This window comes from Amphibalanus amphitrite, unplaced genomic scaffold (assembly GCF_019059575.1).
Source record: "Amphibalanus amphitrite isolate SeventyFive unplaced genomic scaffold, NRLGWU_Aamphi_draft 000088F_arrow, whole genome shotgun sequence".
Classification (NCBI taxonomy): Eukaryota; Metazoa; Arthropoda; class Thecostraca; order Balanomorpha; family Balanidae; genus Amphibalanus; species Amphibalanus amphitrite.
This window is the reverse complement of record NW_024881584.1, coordinates 206,141-224,171: the sequence shown is the minus strand read 5'-3', so window position 1 is coordinate 224,171 and position 18,031 is coordinate 206,141. Positions and strand designations below refer to the sequence as shown.

At 49.3% G+C, this 18,031-nt stretch overlaps 1 protein-coding gene across 1 annotated transcript in view; it reads right to left on the bottom strand.

Moving 5' to 3' along the window:
• LOC122379995 overlaps positions 1-18,031 on the bottom strand; it is a gene marked incomplete at its 5' end in the record, with an annotated part of 246,265 nt that overhangs the window by 23,203 nt on the left and 205,031 nt on the right. The window contains 4 exons of the mRNA XM_043362728.1: positions 182-294; positions 827-1,128; positions 1,608-1,810; positions 16,359-17,315. Of these exons, the coding sequence (XP_043218663.1) occupies positions 182-294; positions 827-1,128; positions 1,608-1,810; positions 16,359-17,315 (1,575 nt within the window). The remainder of the gene's footprint in view (positions 1-181; positions 295-826; positions 1,129-1,607; positions 1,811-16,358; positions 17,316-18,031) is intronic.

Sequence of the window (18,031 nt, the reverse complement as noted above, 5' to 3'; positions counted from 1 at the left end):
TTGCCATTGCTTCTACTATTAATAAAACTGGCTGCCAGAACCATCATAGCAAATAATTACATAACATGACGAATTGAATGCATGACGAATTGAAGGTCAATTAGTCAGCCCAATGTTGACAGGCTGCTGCTGCAGATAGAAGTACAGTTACGCGGCGTCTTGTAGGGCCCCGGCGGCGTACCTTATGGACCATGCCGAATCGGCCCTTGCCCAGCTCCTCCTGGACGTCGTACAGCGCTCCGAAATCGACTCCCGACGTCAGGGTCACGTGCCGATGGGGGAACGGCGCCCCCACTGCGGACAGAGGGGTGGAGGGTCAGTGGAGAGAGGACGGGCGGGCCCGCCAGACGAGCTAACGATACAGCGCCGCGGCGGGAGCACGGCTGCTGATCTCAGGACCTGAGAGGCGCTGATCCGTCTCACTCGCACCGAATTTACACATTGTTAGCTTTGAACAACACACTTCTAATGAAACAAAACCTGGAAATCTGCGTTTTCACTTATTACGTTCGTCTGTCAGTCGTTGAGGTATGGGGTGATCGCTGCTGACTGTATGACAGCTGCTTACAGTATGGCGGCCGCTGACTGTATGACTGCTGCTAACTGTACGACAGCTGCTAACTGTACGACAGCTGCTTACAGTATGGCGGCCGCTGACTGTATGACAGCTGTTAACTGTACGACAGCTGCTAACAGTACGACCGCTGCTGACTGTACGACAGCTGCTGACTGTATGACCGCTGCTGACTGTATGACAGATGCTGACAGTATAACAGCTGCTGACAGCACGACAGCTGCTGACTGTATGACGGCCGCCGCCGCTCACCGTCCGTCTCGTCGTCCTCGTTGTCTCCCGGCCCGTCGGTGGGCCCGTCGGCCGGCCGGTCGGCGCTGAACGCCGGCGCCGCCGCCTCCAGCCCCGGCGCGCTGCACCCGTGCTTGTTGACGGCGCGCACGCGGAAGCAGGGCGCCTCGGCCAGCCCGTCGGCGTCGACGACCACCGAGGTGGAGCGGCAGTGGTCGACGAGCAGCCGCCAGCGGCGCGGCTCGTCGGCCGTCTCCACCTGGTACTCGGTCACCATGCTGCCGCCATCGAACGGCGGGCCGCACCAGGACAGCGTGATCGCCCTGCCGGTGATAGGACAGCGTGATCGCCCTGCCGGTGATAGGACAGCGTGATCGCCCTGCCGGTGATAGGACAGCGTGATCGACCTGCCGGTGATAGGACAGCGTGATCGCCCTGCGGGCCACAGGACTGGTCACTGCCGGCCACCGGACTCGTCACGACCCGTCACCGCGGGGGCAGCGGACACGTAACAGACACAAACACACAAGCAGCATTGACGCGTGGTCTGAGAAAAGTATACAAATTTCCTTATTTATTATTCTATTACACAACTGAAATTATTGGGGAGGGTTTTACAGTGCAAAAACAGTTCGCAGTGGACGGTTTATACCGTCAGATAATGGTTGCAAAGGCGCCTTAGCCATCGTCTGCGGCTCTCCACTCATGGTCAGCACTCAGCACCATTCCCAGCAGGGAGCCCCGTCTGACGGCGTCCGGCCACGCGGCGCGGCCGGCCGGGAGCCGGTCCGGCGCCACTCACTGCTGGCTGATGCGGCACACGTTGGGTACGCCGGACGGCGGCTCGGGCGGCCCCTCGACCGCCAGCGAGGCCCAGCACTCCTCCTGGCCGGCGCGCACCACATACTTGCCGCTGTCGTCGGCCGTCACCTGGCGCAGAGTCAGCACAGAGCCAGACGGGGTGGCCTCCACCGTCACCCGCTCCGACGGCTCCAGGCGGCGCCCCTGGCGGACAGAGACGGAACTAGTCACACGGCGCCCCTAGCGGACAGAAGAGGAACTAGTCACAGGGCGCCCCTGGCGGACAGGGACGGAACTAGTCACACGGAGCCCCTGGCGGGCAGGGACAGAACTAGTCACACGGCGCCCCTGGCGGGCAGGGACAGAACTAGTCACAGGGCGCCCCTAGCGGACAGAAGAGGAACTAGTCACCGGGCGCCCCTGGCGGACAGGGACGGAACTAGTCACACGGAGCCCCTGGCGGGCAGGGACGGAACTAGTCACACGGCTCTCCTGGCGGCCAGAGACGGAACTAGTCACAGGGCACCCCTGGCGGCCAGGGACGGAACTAGTCACAGGGCACCCCTGGCGGCCAGGGACGGAACTAGTCACAGGGCACCCCTGGCGGCCAGGGACGGAACTAGTCACAGGGCACCCCTGGCGGCCAGGGACGGAATTAGTCACAGGGCGCCCCTGGCGGCTAGGGACGGAACTAGTCACACGGCGCCCCTGGACGGAACCATGGTCACATGGCGCCCTGGCGGTCAGGCACAGCATAAGCGTTTGGAAACACGCAATCTAGGAAGCACACACGTGTCCTGGTGTCCAGTGTCTCGTAGATACCCGGGTCCGGAGGGTCTCCGGGAACCCTCCGGGGGCAGACGCTCGAGGTTCTGACCAGTCGCCCACGGAGCGCGTCGATATTAGGTGCGGGCAGCAGCTCAGACTCAACTACACAATACCGTAACCAGCCAAACATTAATATGTAGATCACAACGGACGATTATAAAGCGAGAGGAGCGAGGAGAGAAAGAGGAGAGCTGGAAAGTGGGGAGAGAAGAGAGTGAAGAGAGAGAATGGAAGGAGAGAGAGAGAGAGAGAGAGAGAGAGAGAGAGAGAGAGAGAGAGAGAGAGAGAGAGAGAGAGAGAGAGAGAGAGAGAGAGAGAGAGAGAGAGAGAGAGAGAGAGAGAGAGAGAGAGAGAGAGAGAGAGAGAGAGAGAGAAGGGAGCCAGGCAAAGAGGGGGATAGAGGAAGAGGTAGAGCGAGATAGATTCGGTTATGTATCTCTTTTCATATTTTCATCTAAGAGAATTAACCAATTGACCTGGGGAACTCCATTGGGACTCAATTGGTTTGGTGACTCTCAATTTTAGCAGCCTTCCTTCGGTTGGGCTTGATGGTTCCGACGCACCGACGCACCGACGCGGGGTACTTTCAAGAAAGCACGAGTTTCAATTGAACGAGCAAATGCATCTGCCTTGCAATCATCGATCAAAATATGTTTTTTTTTTCGCTTAATTGTAGACGACTTCCAAGGAAACGAGCGACAAAATTCACGCACAGTTCCAGGCGCGAATAGCGTACCTATGAGGAAGTCAGGTAGGTACGCGGCGCCAGTACAGGGTTGGGCAGATAAATTGGGACAAATTTTAACTTCCTCTAAAACGACTATTTTGTGAGTGATAAAGATAATTTTTGAAAATAAATATAGGCTAATGAATACGTTTCCATGTTATGCAGGTTGCGTTGCAATTTTGAGTCGGCTGGTCACAGAACGTGGGCTTAAGCAAGCCACTATCAACTTAGTCCGCGCGCACATGCGTGCCAATACTCTAATTATGCTCCATCAAATGGCTGAAAGTAGTGTGTATCGAACAGACGTAAACGTTGGAGGAAGAGATGATATTGACTCATCCTTACATACCAATTGCATTGACACCGGCCGCTCCCCCGGTTCTCCAGGGGGGGCTAAAAGGCAAAATTCAGTTAAATCAGAGGATCCTCGCGAAAACAGTGGCGCGAGCTTACAACGAAGGTAGCCGCGCCATGAGAAAGCGATATACCAGCACCTCAAACATGTACTCTTATGCATTGATGCATATCAACCTGTCAACATAGATGTTGAAGCAGCTGTGACGTTAAAAAAAATTGTTTCCTCTTGAAGGGCTTGGAGAGGCGAGCAAGCACGTGCAGGTCTTTTTCGACGACGGTATCCCCATAACCGAACATATGAACAACCGCAAACACCATGTAACATCGCAACCAGCCCAGAAGACGTGATCTTAGTTCCAAAAAGAATGCAGCAGACATCGGTGATGGTATTCCACTCGGTGACTTCCATGACGGTCACGTGGGGCCCCCTTATTTTACGGAACCGGGAGGGGGTTCGCCATTACAGGGTACCTAATAGAGATGCCACTTTTGAACCCGCGAACCCGCTTTCTGCGGGTTTTCAAAACCCGCAGGGTTTTTGGCGGGTTCGAGAAGCAAAACTTGTCGTGTGGCGGGTATTTGGCGGTCAGACTTTAGAACCTATAAATTTTATTTTATTTTATTAGATGTAAAACACAATGCCAAGTGCATTTGCTCAGGTTGACAATACAATATTCATCAAAACAACTTTTAAAACAGAACCAAATATAGAAATATATCAAGGAAGCACATTCCAAATGCAAAACTGAAAACAACCAGCAATAGCATCCACAGTCTAGCAATGACCAAACCAGGGTACAAGCAACAAACTACAAAGCAAAAATAAATGCTGATGAAAGCATTCCATAAAACATAAAAGAACCTGAGAGCAACCTTATAGGAAGCTGAACTGAAGTATATGTGCAGTGTGCATGCACTAGATATCAGGGCCTCGTCTAAGGAATTTTCACTGGGGGGGCCAGAGACTGAAGGAGCCAAACCTAGGGTACCCCCAAATCCTGTTTTCTCACCGGATTTAGACCACTTATTTTTCATCACAGCCCTGATACCATGAATTTTTTTTTTGAAAACTAAAAAAAAATAGTAGGCCATCCGACCCATGCTTGTATACCTATTAGTTTATAGCCCCCTCACATTGCCCCATCAGGCAATAATAATCACACTTCTCGTTGTTGAGCGTGTGATTGAGTGGCAGTGCCTTGTCTAAGGAATTTGCATGCCGAGCCTTATGTCGAGGGCCCACACACATATGTATTTTTTTGCGAACCACATCGGTTTCAGATGGGCCCCTCTGAGCGCTCGATGCCGATCTCTGAAGGCTAATGCCAACGTCTGGACCTATATTTCGGCCTCTATGGTAGCCCACACTGGTTTTATATGATCCATACCAGGCTTTAATGGTCAATCTGAGTGGAGACCGTATTTTCCAAGGCTATAGAACTATAGGTATTTTCCCACTAGGGCCCCCTCAGACCAGATGCCTGTGTATCAACTTGGAGACTGATGGCTTCTCAGGTGGATTCTCCGTAATCGCAGTGGATCTTCAACACAACCTTAAGGTCGTCAGAGGCTATAAACTAAACAAAAATGAAGATTACCCCGTGTAGTAGTGCTTTGAGGCCCGTTGGGACCCTAAGTGGCTGGCATTTGCCCCCCAGGACTCCATGCCGACTTCTTTAGATAATCCAGCTGTCAGAGTTCCCGTCCCCACAGACAGACCACCAATCTGGCATCTGCGCCTGCGTACGACCACCCAGAACGGGAGCCTGCTTCATTACGATTAGGAGCTACTCTAGCCGCACACCGGTGACCGTCCAGCCAGAAGTTGGACGCCGCTAGCGAGGACGACGATAGGCAAAAACAAGAGATTGACGCCCCGAGGGGCGAAGACAGAAACAACAGATTGATACCTAAAGGAGAAATTGTTGCCGGTAGAGCCTTGGACTCCGCGTGGTGAGGGCACGCGTCTCGGTTATAACAGTCCGGGTTCGAAGCGCGACATCGCTCGATCTTTATGACCCTCCTGGCGACTACATGGTTACCTACGGTTGGTGGCAGGCCGTAGCCATTCGAAGTCAGTGAGGGGACCGGCCGTGTGCGGCTATGTGCATACGTTAAACTTTGGGCTCTAAATTCTGCCATAGATCACGAATTGCGCGATCGGAGGGTAGAGGGCAGGGCCAACGCAAAGCTCTGCTTAGCGGGGGCTCTGTACTTGTGAATCCTTCCATTCAAAAGGTTCGGACTAAATTTATGAAAAAAGAATATCCGGGACACGGAGTTGGGCGCCTGAAAAGACGAAATGTAACGCATTGCTGAGCGAAAAAAAGGTTCAGGTAAACAAAATAAACACATAACAGCCCTAGGTAATGAGGTATTTCAATGTGCTCACATTGCATCGTTTCGTTTACGCATTTGTTTTTATGTGCACTGACGCCTCGAAATAAAAATTAGTTTGCCTTTTGGCTATTGCCGGCCCCCCCCCCCCAGTAGTGACTTTTTGCCCTGACTGGGGGGGCCAGGTCGATGACTGCGGGGGTTTAGCCCCCCCCCCCAGTTAACATGTTAGACGAGGCCTTGCTAGATATATATTATGGAAGAACCCAGACTCAAATGAGATGTTGAAAAACAGAGCAAATGCCACATGTTACTTTATCTGCGTCTGGTCCGCATAAAAAAGAGCTATCAGCTAAACAAAATTTGATGCAAATTCATTGATTGCCTATCCTCTTCTATGTTCTGTCCCACCCTATATTACGAAAATAACACACCAATTACCCTCACAAAAAATCAAAATATTGACTGGCATGCAGCCCCCAAACATAACGCAATACAATACTGACGCACTTCCGACATTCTGACAAGGATTGGCATTTGACTGCGTCAATTTTGGTCTGATGTGAAGGAAAGCTGTCATTGATGACGCAATAAAAGATTTACAATCAATTTTTCTGTCTTGGTTTTTGAATACCTCAAAATAGCAGTTATGCATGTTACAAAACCACGTAGCTGGTCGCATTTATTTCTTTTCTTTTTACGTCCTTATCATTTGTATGCCGATAAAGGATTACCGAGCATTACCAAGACCATCTATAAAGTATAAAATTATTACATTTAATTTAGTATTTACTGTCTCTTTATTTCTTAACCGGTGACTAACCTCTGAATTGTAAAACTTTAGCTGTTTTGTAAAATAATTTTATCAGAATGACACATGAATATGCATTATACAACGGTGTTTTCGCAACAAGTTCGCATTAACTACGGCTGCAATAATTTAGTCGCTGTAACATTCCTTGCAATCAGCTGTTGGTGACGGTTCTGACGCATGTTTAAATGCGTGGTTCATTGGTGGTTAGTTGGTTTTGGCTGGGATTTTGCATGATTTGTTTTATGTGTAGATCGACTGGATACTCATTTTTCACCGTGTCACTATTTATTTTTAACTGGAAATCGCATATCTTTTTATATCAACATTCATTTTGATAACAATATCATTCCAGAAGCCTAACATTGAGAGGAAGCCAGAGTGAAATTTTGATCCTCAGCCAATGCTGAAGGGTAAGGTGGGAGAAAGATTTTACTGCATTTTTTCAGAAAGGAATTTCAAATGTATTTATGCATTATTCATTTTCCACTATCCAGTGTGCACTTCCTGAGGACTTAGCAAAGCAATTTCAAGTCAAAGTCCTTACTATTTGTTTGGCTGTCTTTTTCTGCACAGCAATGAAGCAAGTAAGGTTTATATAGCTTTAGCATTGACCCAGCTGTATTTTTTTCTTGCAAAAACAGGTTTTTAAAATTGCGTTTTTTTTGCGGGTTCGGCTCAGCCAAAATCAGCTTGCGGGTAGTTGTGGCTGGGCAAGGGGTAGCTGCGGGGCGGGGCGGGTAATGAAATTGCAAATTTGTGGCATCTCTAGTACCTAACCATTATTCCGGCAGTTCGAATCAACAAGATGAAAGAAGGCAACATCCTGCATGGAGTGATGCTCTTCGAGGAGTCAGCTCCCCGGCATACAGTAAATTAAATACAAAATCTCCTGAAACGGAGGATCCCAAAAACTCTACCCAAGGGAAAATACCCCCTTCCTCATTAAACCTCAGCCCACACAAGTTCTGGTTGCTGGGGCGTTTTTGCGGGTGAGCCTAACGAACGTCCCCATATGACTGTGGTGAGCCTCAGCAGTATCAGTTGGCTACAATTACGAGCCATTTCAGACGGGAGATCTCGCCGCGCGTGCGGCCATTCCAGGCACCGATAAGGACTGATGCAGGTGGACCACGGTGACCATATTTGGTGAAAATGTGTAAAATTGGTGTGACAATATGTGATCCAAATTTGAAATGCCTATGTTTACAAATTTCTAAGCTACGGCGTTCTAAATGCAAATATATATTTTGTCCCAATTTATCTGCCCAACCCTGTATGCAACGTACCGCATTGCGACACAACGCGTAAATGATCGAGGCCGAGCGCGGCATTCATTCCCCGAATCCTTGCTTGCGCAAATAGGATTACACTCTGCGGAATGTTTGCTCTTTTTTCGCCGTAACATTGCAAGGTTTCGCAGTTGCGCAAGCGCTCGCAAGCGGCTGGCAGTTCAACAGGTGGGAGGCGCCTGCAAACTATTGGAATGGTAGGTAAATATGACTGCCAGTTATCCCCCGGGGGAGGGGGCAGAATATCTGGCCTCTCCCGTCTTTCGCCAGCCAGCGGCGCCAAACTTCCTAGGGTATGTATGTACCTTATCGTACAAATTGACGTGCTGCTTAAAAATTGAGGTGAATACCATTTTAATTTGTTAACACAAAAACATTACGTTTGGATGACGTTATGTCACAAAATATTCGCTTCAAAACTCGAAAACTTCAAACACCTCTAACGTCTTAGGCTTTTAGGGAAACCAGAGGTAACAAAAAATAGGTAGGTATACGATTCTTCTTTGTCGTTCAAATGGCTATCTCGTTATTAAGGAAATATTAGATTTTGATAAAAAATGTTTTACTAAGAATTCATAAATCCGAAACTTGGACTCAATAAAAACTGGAATGCATGTTAACCCGCGCCCCACTGGGGTCTGTGTATAACACGCCCTACTGGGGGGGGGGGGGGGGGGGGCTATTCATAGCCCCCCTCCTAACTCCGAAACTACTGGGCCGATCGTCAAAATTCAAACGGCGTCTGATAGCCCCGGAAAAACTGTCGAGCAAAACCTAATTTCATTGACCTCGAGGTCACCGATGACGTCACAGGTCAGGTCAAAGTAAAAATTATTAGCACTTTGGCTTGTTCACATTTTGGGCTCTGGCCGCCGTCTTACAAGTCAGATCAGGCTCATTTTTGGTTTCAACACTCGTGAACAGATGCTCTAGATACCTTGCGGGTACCAAGCTTGTACTTTGATTTTCAGGTCAGGGTCAGGTCATCACAGGTCACGAAAATATTATATCATGCGTCGGTCACGTGACACATGTTTTATGGTCCATTTAGGCCATAGATTTCGAATTTGATGTCGTCTATGTCATTCGAGGTCATTTTGAGTCGAATTTAGCTTAGGTCAGGTCACTTTCAGGTCAAAAAAGGTCAAATTTTGAAGTTGAAATTTTTCAACAAAAAAGGTGTCTATTGGATGCAGTTTGAGCTCAGGAACACGATGGTGCCATTTATATTGGTGTACGATGCCAAATACGTACTGAAAAATTGATTTGAAAAATTAATAATTGTGAATTTTTTGCAATAATGCGTATAACTTGGCCATTTTTGAAGATATTTAGCTAAAACTTGCTAGAGTTAGTCATAATCATGCGTTCTGTCACATATATTCCGTTTTTTTTTCGAAAAGTCAAAAACTTTTTGAAAAAAATATAAAAATATAAATTTTGAATATTATTATATAAAATTTTCGAAATTTTCAAAATTTTGAAAATCCGAGATAGCAGTTTGATAGCGCGGTCAATTCTGAGTTCTTTCATGCAAAGAAATTGGATCTAACTTAAAAACTGAGCTCTTGGGAGTGATTGCCGTGGTTCAATGTTTTGCGTCGAAATCGGACGAACATGACGTCACTCAGACGTCATTTCCGGCCGACCTATGGTAGCTACGAAGTTCAAATTTTGACACAAGGTGTCAAATTGATGCAGCCGAAGGTACTGAAAGTTTGGCGTCGATCCGTCAAGCGGTTTGGAAGTTATTGCAGAAAAACGGGAGGGGGGCTATAAATAGCCCCCCCCCCCAGTGGGGCGCGGGTTAAAGAAGCTCGCACTGTGCACATACATTGCAATTTTTAGACCAATTCGCCCAAAAATGTAGGAGTTATTGAAAATTTAGTGATGTCACACGACACATTGTTTTAAAGTTCTAGACGTTGTACAGTATATCTAAAAAGTATGTCCCCTGGTTTGGCTCTCCCACAGGAGGCGAATCGGTAACTTGGCTGAATCCCAGTTGCGGCATCCGGCCGCCAGGGTCGCTGCCGCGCGAGCGGCCTTGACCGCTCGCATGTCATTGGCAGTTCGGTCCCTCCCCATCTATACCGAGGTGGGAAGGGGGGGGGGGAAGAGAGGGGAGGGAGCGGCATCCGCTCGGCACTTGGCGATACCTGGCTGACCCCGCGCTCCCTCGCTGACCTTTGTCCTGCCCTCAGGCGAAGACCGACTTCCTGGCCTGTAGCGGCCCAGCGGAAAACCGAGCTCGCGGGGCGCGACTCCATTGGCCCAATCTTATAAATGGAATGCGGTCGTATTCACGGCATTAGATAATAGGGGAGACCCGGGAGGTATGGGCCGGTTTTGTGGAAAGGCAATTTTCTTCCAGTGGGCAGTGGCTAGACCCGTTTTTTTTCACTCTGTGCACGTGAAATTGCCTTTCGCCTGCAATGTGTGCCTGATATTAGGCACCTGGGATCAACTATTTTGTCTCCAGATAACTTCCCATAAATCATGTGCTTTTTCGATCCATCAAAATACACCGGGAGGTATGGGCCATGGCGCGGGAGCCGGGAGGTATGGGCCGGTGCCATGTTTCATATTCTTTTCTCGACAATGAGAATATACTGGTAGCTGGTATCTACCTTGATCTCTCTTAGAGCCCAGGAACCGCATAAGCGGCCAACAGCTTACTTCATGGAGATCACTTGGGCCCATATGTATTTTGGTAAACTCAAGCACGCACCATAAAATAAGATCAATAATATTTTTCTGTTCGAATTAAATTTGAAGTTAAATTTTCGACCTTGCGCGACAAAAATAAATCTTGTTGACGGGGACATTCAATGAAAGCAACGTTTTTGTTTATTTAGGATCAACGGGGTGGGTGGCCCGAACCTCCCGGTTAGGACGCCAGAATGTGCGTAGCATCTCAGCTCATAATCTTGCAAGAAAGCTTCAACTTGTCTATCCAGTCTTAATTTGCATGCTTTAAACTTTATGTTAGCGAAGGTCTGACATCATAAAACGAGCCTGGTTCAAATGTATCACGAATTTTCTGTATGTACCGTATTTTACTCGAAGAGGGCAAAAACGCTTTATCACCGCTCATTGCCAAAGAAGACTGAGGAATATTTTGAAAATCACGTGGGATGTATAACGGAATGGCTGCTACCAGTTTACGCCGTCAAATGTGTAAAAATACGCAACACTTCTTCAAAACTGCGATGGCCCATACCTCCAGGGGGCCCATACCTCCCGGGTCTCCCCTATTAATAGTGATGCCAGCAGTGGATGTGGTAAAATACAGTCCAAAATAAACGAAAGCACTCGATTCGTGCATAATGCGCCCTCCCATTCAAATAAGCCCGCCCACTTCGATAGATGGTGTAGTTTCTTAGGGCGTAAAAGATGCAAAACACTACCTATTTTTTTTTTTAGCTCGGCCACTGGGACCGACAATATACAATTGACTGAAATGCATGAAAACCATTTTGCATTTAGGTAATAGCCGTTTTCTGCACCCAAACTTTAGCCAGTGACGCCCTGTCCATTCTAAAGCGTTTATAAGATTGGTCCCAGCACCCGATTTTATATGAGGAAGTCGTTTAAAAAGCATCTTATTTCTAACGAATTTATTATTATGGCCACTTTTACAGGACGTCTATAGAGCTTTGACTTTTACATTTCTTCCTCGTTCAGGAGAAACGTTTTAACCCTCACCGGACCTTCAGGTTTTCTGAATACCGAGGGACGTTGGGGGTTGGAAGTGAGGAAACAACCCCCTTCGCCGATTCGCCCCTTATTGAGCTAGAGCCTCACGAAAGAAACGATCGTGTGCGTCGTTACGAAATGCAGCGATTGGTCTCCGATTTAAGGACCAGGGTCAGCCGATGACTTCGGAGGTCAGGTCAAGTGGCCCAAGGCACAGGTTCGGTTTTTGGTAAATAACTTCGCTAAAAATGATCGCAGATCCGCGATTTTAGCAGCATCGTGTTTGTCTAGCTCAGGCGTGTCGAATGGTATACTTTTTCTTCGGGTGAGATCAACTTAACCCTCGCCCGTATAGAGGGGGGGGGGGTCGAACGGACCCTCTCCCTCGGTTTTTCGCGAATAACTCGCGTAAAAAGCGGCCGATCGCGACGAAACTTTCGTTACTCTCGCTTTAATCAATTTTACACCCACCCTGAAATTGTCATGACCCTGACCTTAATAACCTTTGACCTGCGACCTACTTTTCGAGACCATGTTTGGCCGGAATCGCGATTCGGCGTATGTCGGCTCGCATTAGCGGCGCGTTTGCAGTCTTTTCGTGATTTTAAGCGTTCAAACATGGGATATGATGTTGCTTCCATGCATTAGGGTGGGTGTCAAGGTCACCGGAAAGTCAGGTCAGGTCATTGACCTTTGATGACCTCGGTTCACTTTTCGAGTTTTACATGTTTCTAGGCCAGTTTTAGGAGCTGAATTCGAATTTAGCAGCCATATAAACATTTACGAAGTAGTTTTGGTGCCCTCGTAACATGTTGCGAAGCTGTCAGAGGCGGTTGCCACCTACTACGAATACCCTTACTGGTCGACCTGACCTGACCTGACCCGACCTGGCCTAAATGCATAAAGACATCATCTGTGATCAAAACTAACATGATATTCGTGATCAGCACCCCGAAAACCCCATAGCAGCCACGCTTTACGACTTTCTAACAGGCCCGATTTTCCCGATTTTTGGGTCATTGACCTGACCTGGAAAGTCAACCGATGACCTATATGACCTTAAAATTGGGTATCATCGACTTCCTCTCGTCACGGCCAACACGCTCGTTTTTTCCGCGAAGCTCTAGCTCGATCAGGGGCGAAACGGCAAGGGAGGGTCCAACGGACCCCCCCCCCCCCCTTATACGTTTGCGGCTGGAAAAACACCAATATGGGCGAGAGTTAAGGTGTTAACCTCGGGTCAAGGTCAGGTCACAGCCCGTCAGGTCACGAAGCTGGTCAAAGGAGGTCATATTGCATATCAATCGATTCGGCAGGTCTTTTCATGTCTATTAGTGGCTTTATCGACTCGGTAGCTTTAGTTGATCGGGAGTTATTGACGAAAAACTGATATCCTTGGTTACGTGATAAATGACGTCACGCAAGATCAACAAAGCAAAATTAAAGCATCAGACCTTGCAAGGAGCGCATGAAATCACGATTCCGTGTGCTTGAGAATTTGAGATAGTTGTATATCATTTCCGGACCAAACTAGCAATTTCCATATTCCCCTGACTTTTAATGGTGAGAGACTGACCTGATCTCAGGCGACCCTTCAGAAAATCCGAGATATACATTTCAATACAAGTTATGAGACTCTCGATCATACGAGGTGTGGCTAAAAAGAAACCGGACTGCTCGTGCTGGCCATAGAGTAGGGGGCCCAAAAACTAGCGACACACTTGACATTAATTTTTATCATATTTTCGTGATGTGTGCCAAACGGCATCTCGATATCGCTATTATTCTCCTTTCCACAGCTCTTTGTTTTATTAATGACGCTGACGCCGGTCACTCTGGTCTGGGTGTCTTCGACCGATTCAAAATGGGTTTGCTTGACGACGTTTTTCATTTTAGGGAACAGCCAAAAGTCACAGGGAGGGAGGTCTGGCGAGTAAAGAGGGTGCTTGAGCACCGCGACCTGCTTTTCGCCAAAAAACTGCTTGACGCTAATGGCAGAATGCGCGGGCGCGTTGTCGTGATGCAGCACCCAGTTCTTGGCTTCTCAGTAATTCCACTTGGTGCGTTCGACTCGTGAGATGAGGCGTCCCGGGTCTTCCTTGTAGAAATGCTGGTCGACTGTGGCACACCTCCAGCACGAACTGACGGTGAACGAATCCCCTATGATCGAAAAAGACGATCAATGTCGTCTCCACCCTCGACTTCGACATGCGCGCGGACGTTGATGGACCTCCAGACCTTGGGGTCATCACCGACATCCTCACGACCAGTGCTGAACCTCGTATGCCATTCAAACACTTGCATGTGACACATGACTTGCTCCCCATAAACAGCCTTGAACAGATTCAGCGTCTCTGTTGGACTTTTCTTCAGTCTGGCAAGGAACGTGATGTTCCTTCTTTTTTCGACGCTCGTTGTAGAAGCCTGGCGGTGACAAGGCCGTCCAACATCAATAAAACAAAGAGCTGTGGAAAGGAGAATAATAGCGATAACGAGGTGCCGTTTGGCACACATCACGACAATATGATGAAGATTAATGTCAAGTGGCTCGCTAGTCTTTGGGCCCCCTACTCTATGGCCAGCACGAGCTGTCCGGTTTCTTTTTAGCCACACCTCGTACTATAAGATCCTGTAAGTTTCATCTCCCTATGAAAGCTCTGCACTGAGGGTGTAGCGAAGTTGAACATTTTAGGAGTGTGCACACAGTCCTAAAATGTTGAGGACAGTTTAGGACAGTTTCACACAGTTCATTTTAGGACTGCTCATTTATGACGTCATAGATCAGTGACCTGACTTGACTTAAAAATGCGGTTGGCGTAAAAAAATCTGACCTATCAAATCCCGACTAAAAAAATCGACTTATAATCCGGTTAATCAAATCCCGACCATGTTTTTACCTGGCCATTAATGTTCTAGCCTTACAGGTGATTGTTTGAACGCGGAAGATGCTGAATCTTGGTTAACCTCATACTTATCGTATGATAAAGAACGTCAGTGTTAGAAAGTTAATCAACAATTTTATTTAGGATAGTTTAATTCAAGTGGGTATAATCCGACTTGACAATTTACTAGGAGGGTTTTGCAGCGCTATTAGTTCGGCATTTAATTATAAATCATTGCTAATTTCGATCCGGATATCGTTATTCAATGCTGGCCTTTGCGTCCTCAGAAAGTTGTTTATAGTCATGAAGGCTTGCATTGACCCATACTTTCCATTTTTCAGCACTATTATTCGCCGTAGTTGACCAGGTGTTTTCTTCAGCTCTCCCCTGAATCCTTTGGCTTAGACCTGGCGTATCACCCGTGCTTCGCAATACGCACCTACCACACACAAGTTCATGATCCCCACGAACCCACATCAGCGTCCGTTCGCTTGGTGTGTGACCCCTTGACCTTTGGCCGCGACAACTGCCAGCTTGCTGGAGCACCCCTCCCTACACGCGCTGCCCCGCCCGCTCCCCTCCCTCCCCCCCCCCCGGGGTCGTGTCACGAAGGTTCGGGCTTACGCTACTACCGGCCGCTGCGCAGCTGTCACCTAGCGCCTGGGAATGTGTGGTCTGGTGCGGATTCAGCCAACTACCGGCTCGCGACACCAGCGCCACGTAGTGGCGACGGTACATTCTTTTTAGACACACTGTACAAGAATATAAAGCACCATTTTTGTTCGTCCTTAAAATCTGGGTACATCAGATAGACGTAATTTTGGTCATACAAACCAACTTTAAAATTTGATGTCACTTGACCTGACCTTGACCCGACCTCAACCATGGCAATTCATCCAAGTATGGTCCATATCACTCTTTGATACGGTCTTTGATGATCTTGTCCTTAATGACCTGATATGACATTGACCTTTGCATGACATTGTGTGCAATGCATTTTGTCTTGGTGGTCTAAGAACGCGTTTGGGTGATCAGACTCAGTCCATTTTCGACAACCAGGCTTCGAAGCCAATAATAAAGAAGCTTGCAGTTTTTGCCCTGGACCTGACTTTGACCCATCCTGTGACCTAATTATGCAAAAGTGTGGTCCGAAGATCCATCTTGTTAAAAGCTGCGATTGCCGTTTTCCACATCATTCTACGATCATCTGCTCGGGAGTTAGACAAGAGAATAAAACACTTTGGGAAAACCCTATAAATACCCCTTCTTTGAAGGAATACGTAAAAACCGCAAGATATTTTCAGAATCATACCAACTCAGCCTATACAAGAGATGCACAATGGTCCGAGCATGACCAGCGGTCGTTTACCACGGCGACCTTCTCTAATCTGTCAAACACGATAGGTCGGCGGTCGCCAGCGCACGTACAGCGCTATTGGCAAATACAGGTATAGCGGAGTCGGCGGGCGGCCGCGATAGCAGGCCGCGAACAGCGCACCACGGTGTCAGTCGATAGATAGCTAAATATTAGGCAGGCATATTGGCCCGCGAACAGCACTTGGTGCAGCCAGCCGATCGATAGATAAATAGGCAGATATCGTGATCTGCCCTCTAATTTCTAACAGATATTTTGGTCGGCTGCAAATCTTTCGAATGCATTGTGCAGTTTTCAGGGTGTGTAAGAAGAGCTTGTCGGGATTAACAAACACAATAACAAACACAATGGAAGTTCGACTCTTTTGTGGTGGTGGTTTTGGGAAAGGACTGAACACTGGATGACTGCTGACCAGTGTTGGATCGCCCACACCCGCACACTCACCGCCTTGCTCCAGACGACGGCGGTGGGCGCGTCCATGTCGTCGGGCGGCTGGAGACGACACTCGAGTCGCGCCGTCTGACCCAGCAGCACGGCCAGGCTGGCCGGGCCCTGCACGATCAGCCGGCGCTCGGCGCCCAGCGAGCTCCGCCGGCTGCCAAAGTCTGCCACACTGCTCTTACGACTGCAGGAGTCGGCCACACTGCTCTTACGACTGCAGGAGTCGGCCACACTGCTCTTACGACTGCAGGAGTCGGCCACACTGCTCTTACGACTGCCAAAGTCGGCTACACTGCTCTTACGACTGCTAGATGAGTCTGTCACACTGCTCTTACGACTGCTAGAAGAGTCTGTCACACTGCTCTTACGACTGCAAGAGTCGAACAGACTGCTTTTCCGGCTGTGCGGTTCGACCAGACTAGACTTGCGGCTGTGTGACTCTTCCTCCTCACTCTCCTGCTCCGTTTGACTGCTGGACTCCGGCGCCCGGTCTGATAGGGTAGCTGCGGGCCGCTCAGTTTGACTGGTGTGCTCCGGCGCCCGGTCGGCCTGTCCTGTCTGACTGCTGGGCTCCGGCGCCCGGTCGGGCTGCTCCGTTTGACTGCTGGGCTCCGGCGCCCGGTCGGGCTGCTCCGTTTGACTGCTGGGCTGCGGTGTCCGGTCCTCCGGCTCTTGCGCTCTCTCGGCCGGGAGGCCGCTAGACCCGCTGGCGCCGCCGCCTCGCCCGCCCTCGGCCGAGTGTCTGACGCCGTTCTCCAGAGCGGGCGCCGCCGCGCGGTGTGTGCCGGTGACGTCGGTGGGCGCCCGACTGACGCCGGCGTCCGGTGGCGCCGCCAGCGTCAGCGCCACCTGGGAGCGCCAGCTGCCGGCCGGGCCGCGCACGCTCACCTCCACCGTGCCGGCGTCGGCCTCCGTCAGCCGGAGGATCTCCAGCGCGTGCGCGCCGCCCGACTGCGAGACCTGCCGGCGGACCAGACGGCACCGTCAGACGGCGACGGAAGGGGTCTCAGATGATGGGAGGGCGGCCTGTCAGATGATGAAGGGTGGGGGATGCGAGGCTGTGAGCCTACTTTAGGGGCTGTGACCTGGTGTGACAGAACTGTGGGCCTACTACGGGGCTGTGAGCTGGGGACGGAGCTGTGAGCCGAGCGCCAAGGCTATGAGCTCTGATATGCTAGAACTAGCCGTAAATGGACGACAGCCGTAACATCAGACAGGCCCGGCTGACAGCTTTTCCCATTGCACCTTAGCGCACATTCTGGCGAACAATTGCTCTGTGACCGGTTACAGATCATCCATTTGCGACCTTCCTAATTTACCTCCTTGATCTATTTTCGAACGTTACAAATACCTACTCTTTTCCGGGCAATTCACTTCGGCTCATGAGTCATGACATTGTGCTACAAATCAGTGTCTATTTGTGTTTGGGTTCTCGGAATGCCTCTTTGCGACGAAAATTAGCACTCATTTAATTGGGACGAATCACAAGGAGACCTAGGCGGAATACGGCATTTCCAAGAAGAACCTAGCTAGTTATTTCCTCTGTACGTGGGAAAAGGTACCAGCACCATTTACGAAGCTTGATAAGATCAACGCGCTGCCTTCAAAGGGTAGGTATGTACGTGCCTGTCTCATGAGACAAAACTCGCGCTTGATTGAGCCTCAGATGAACGCTA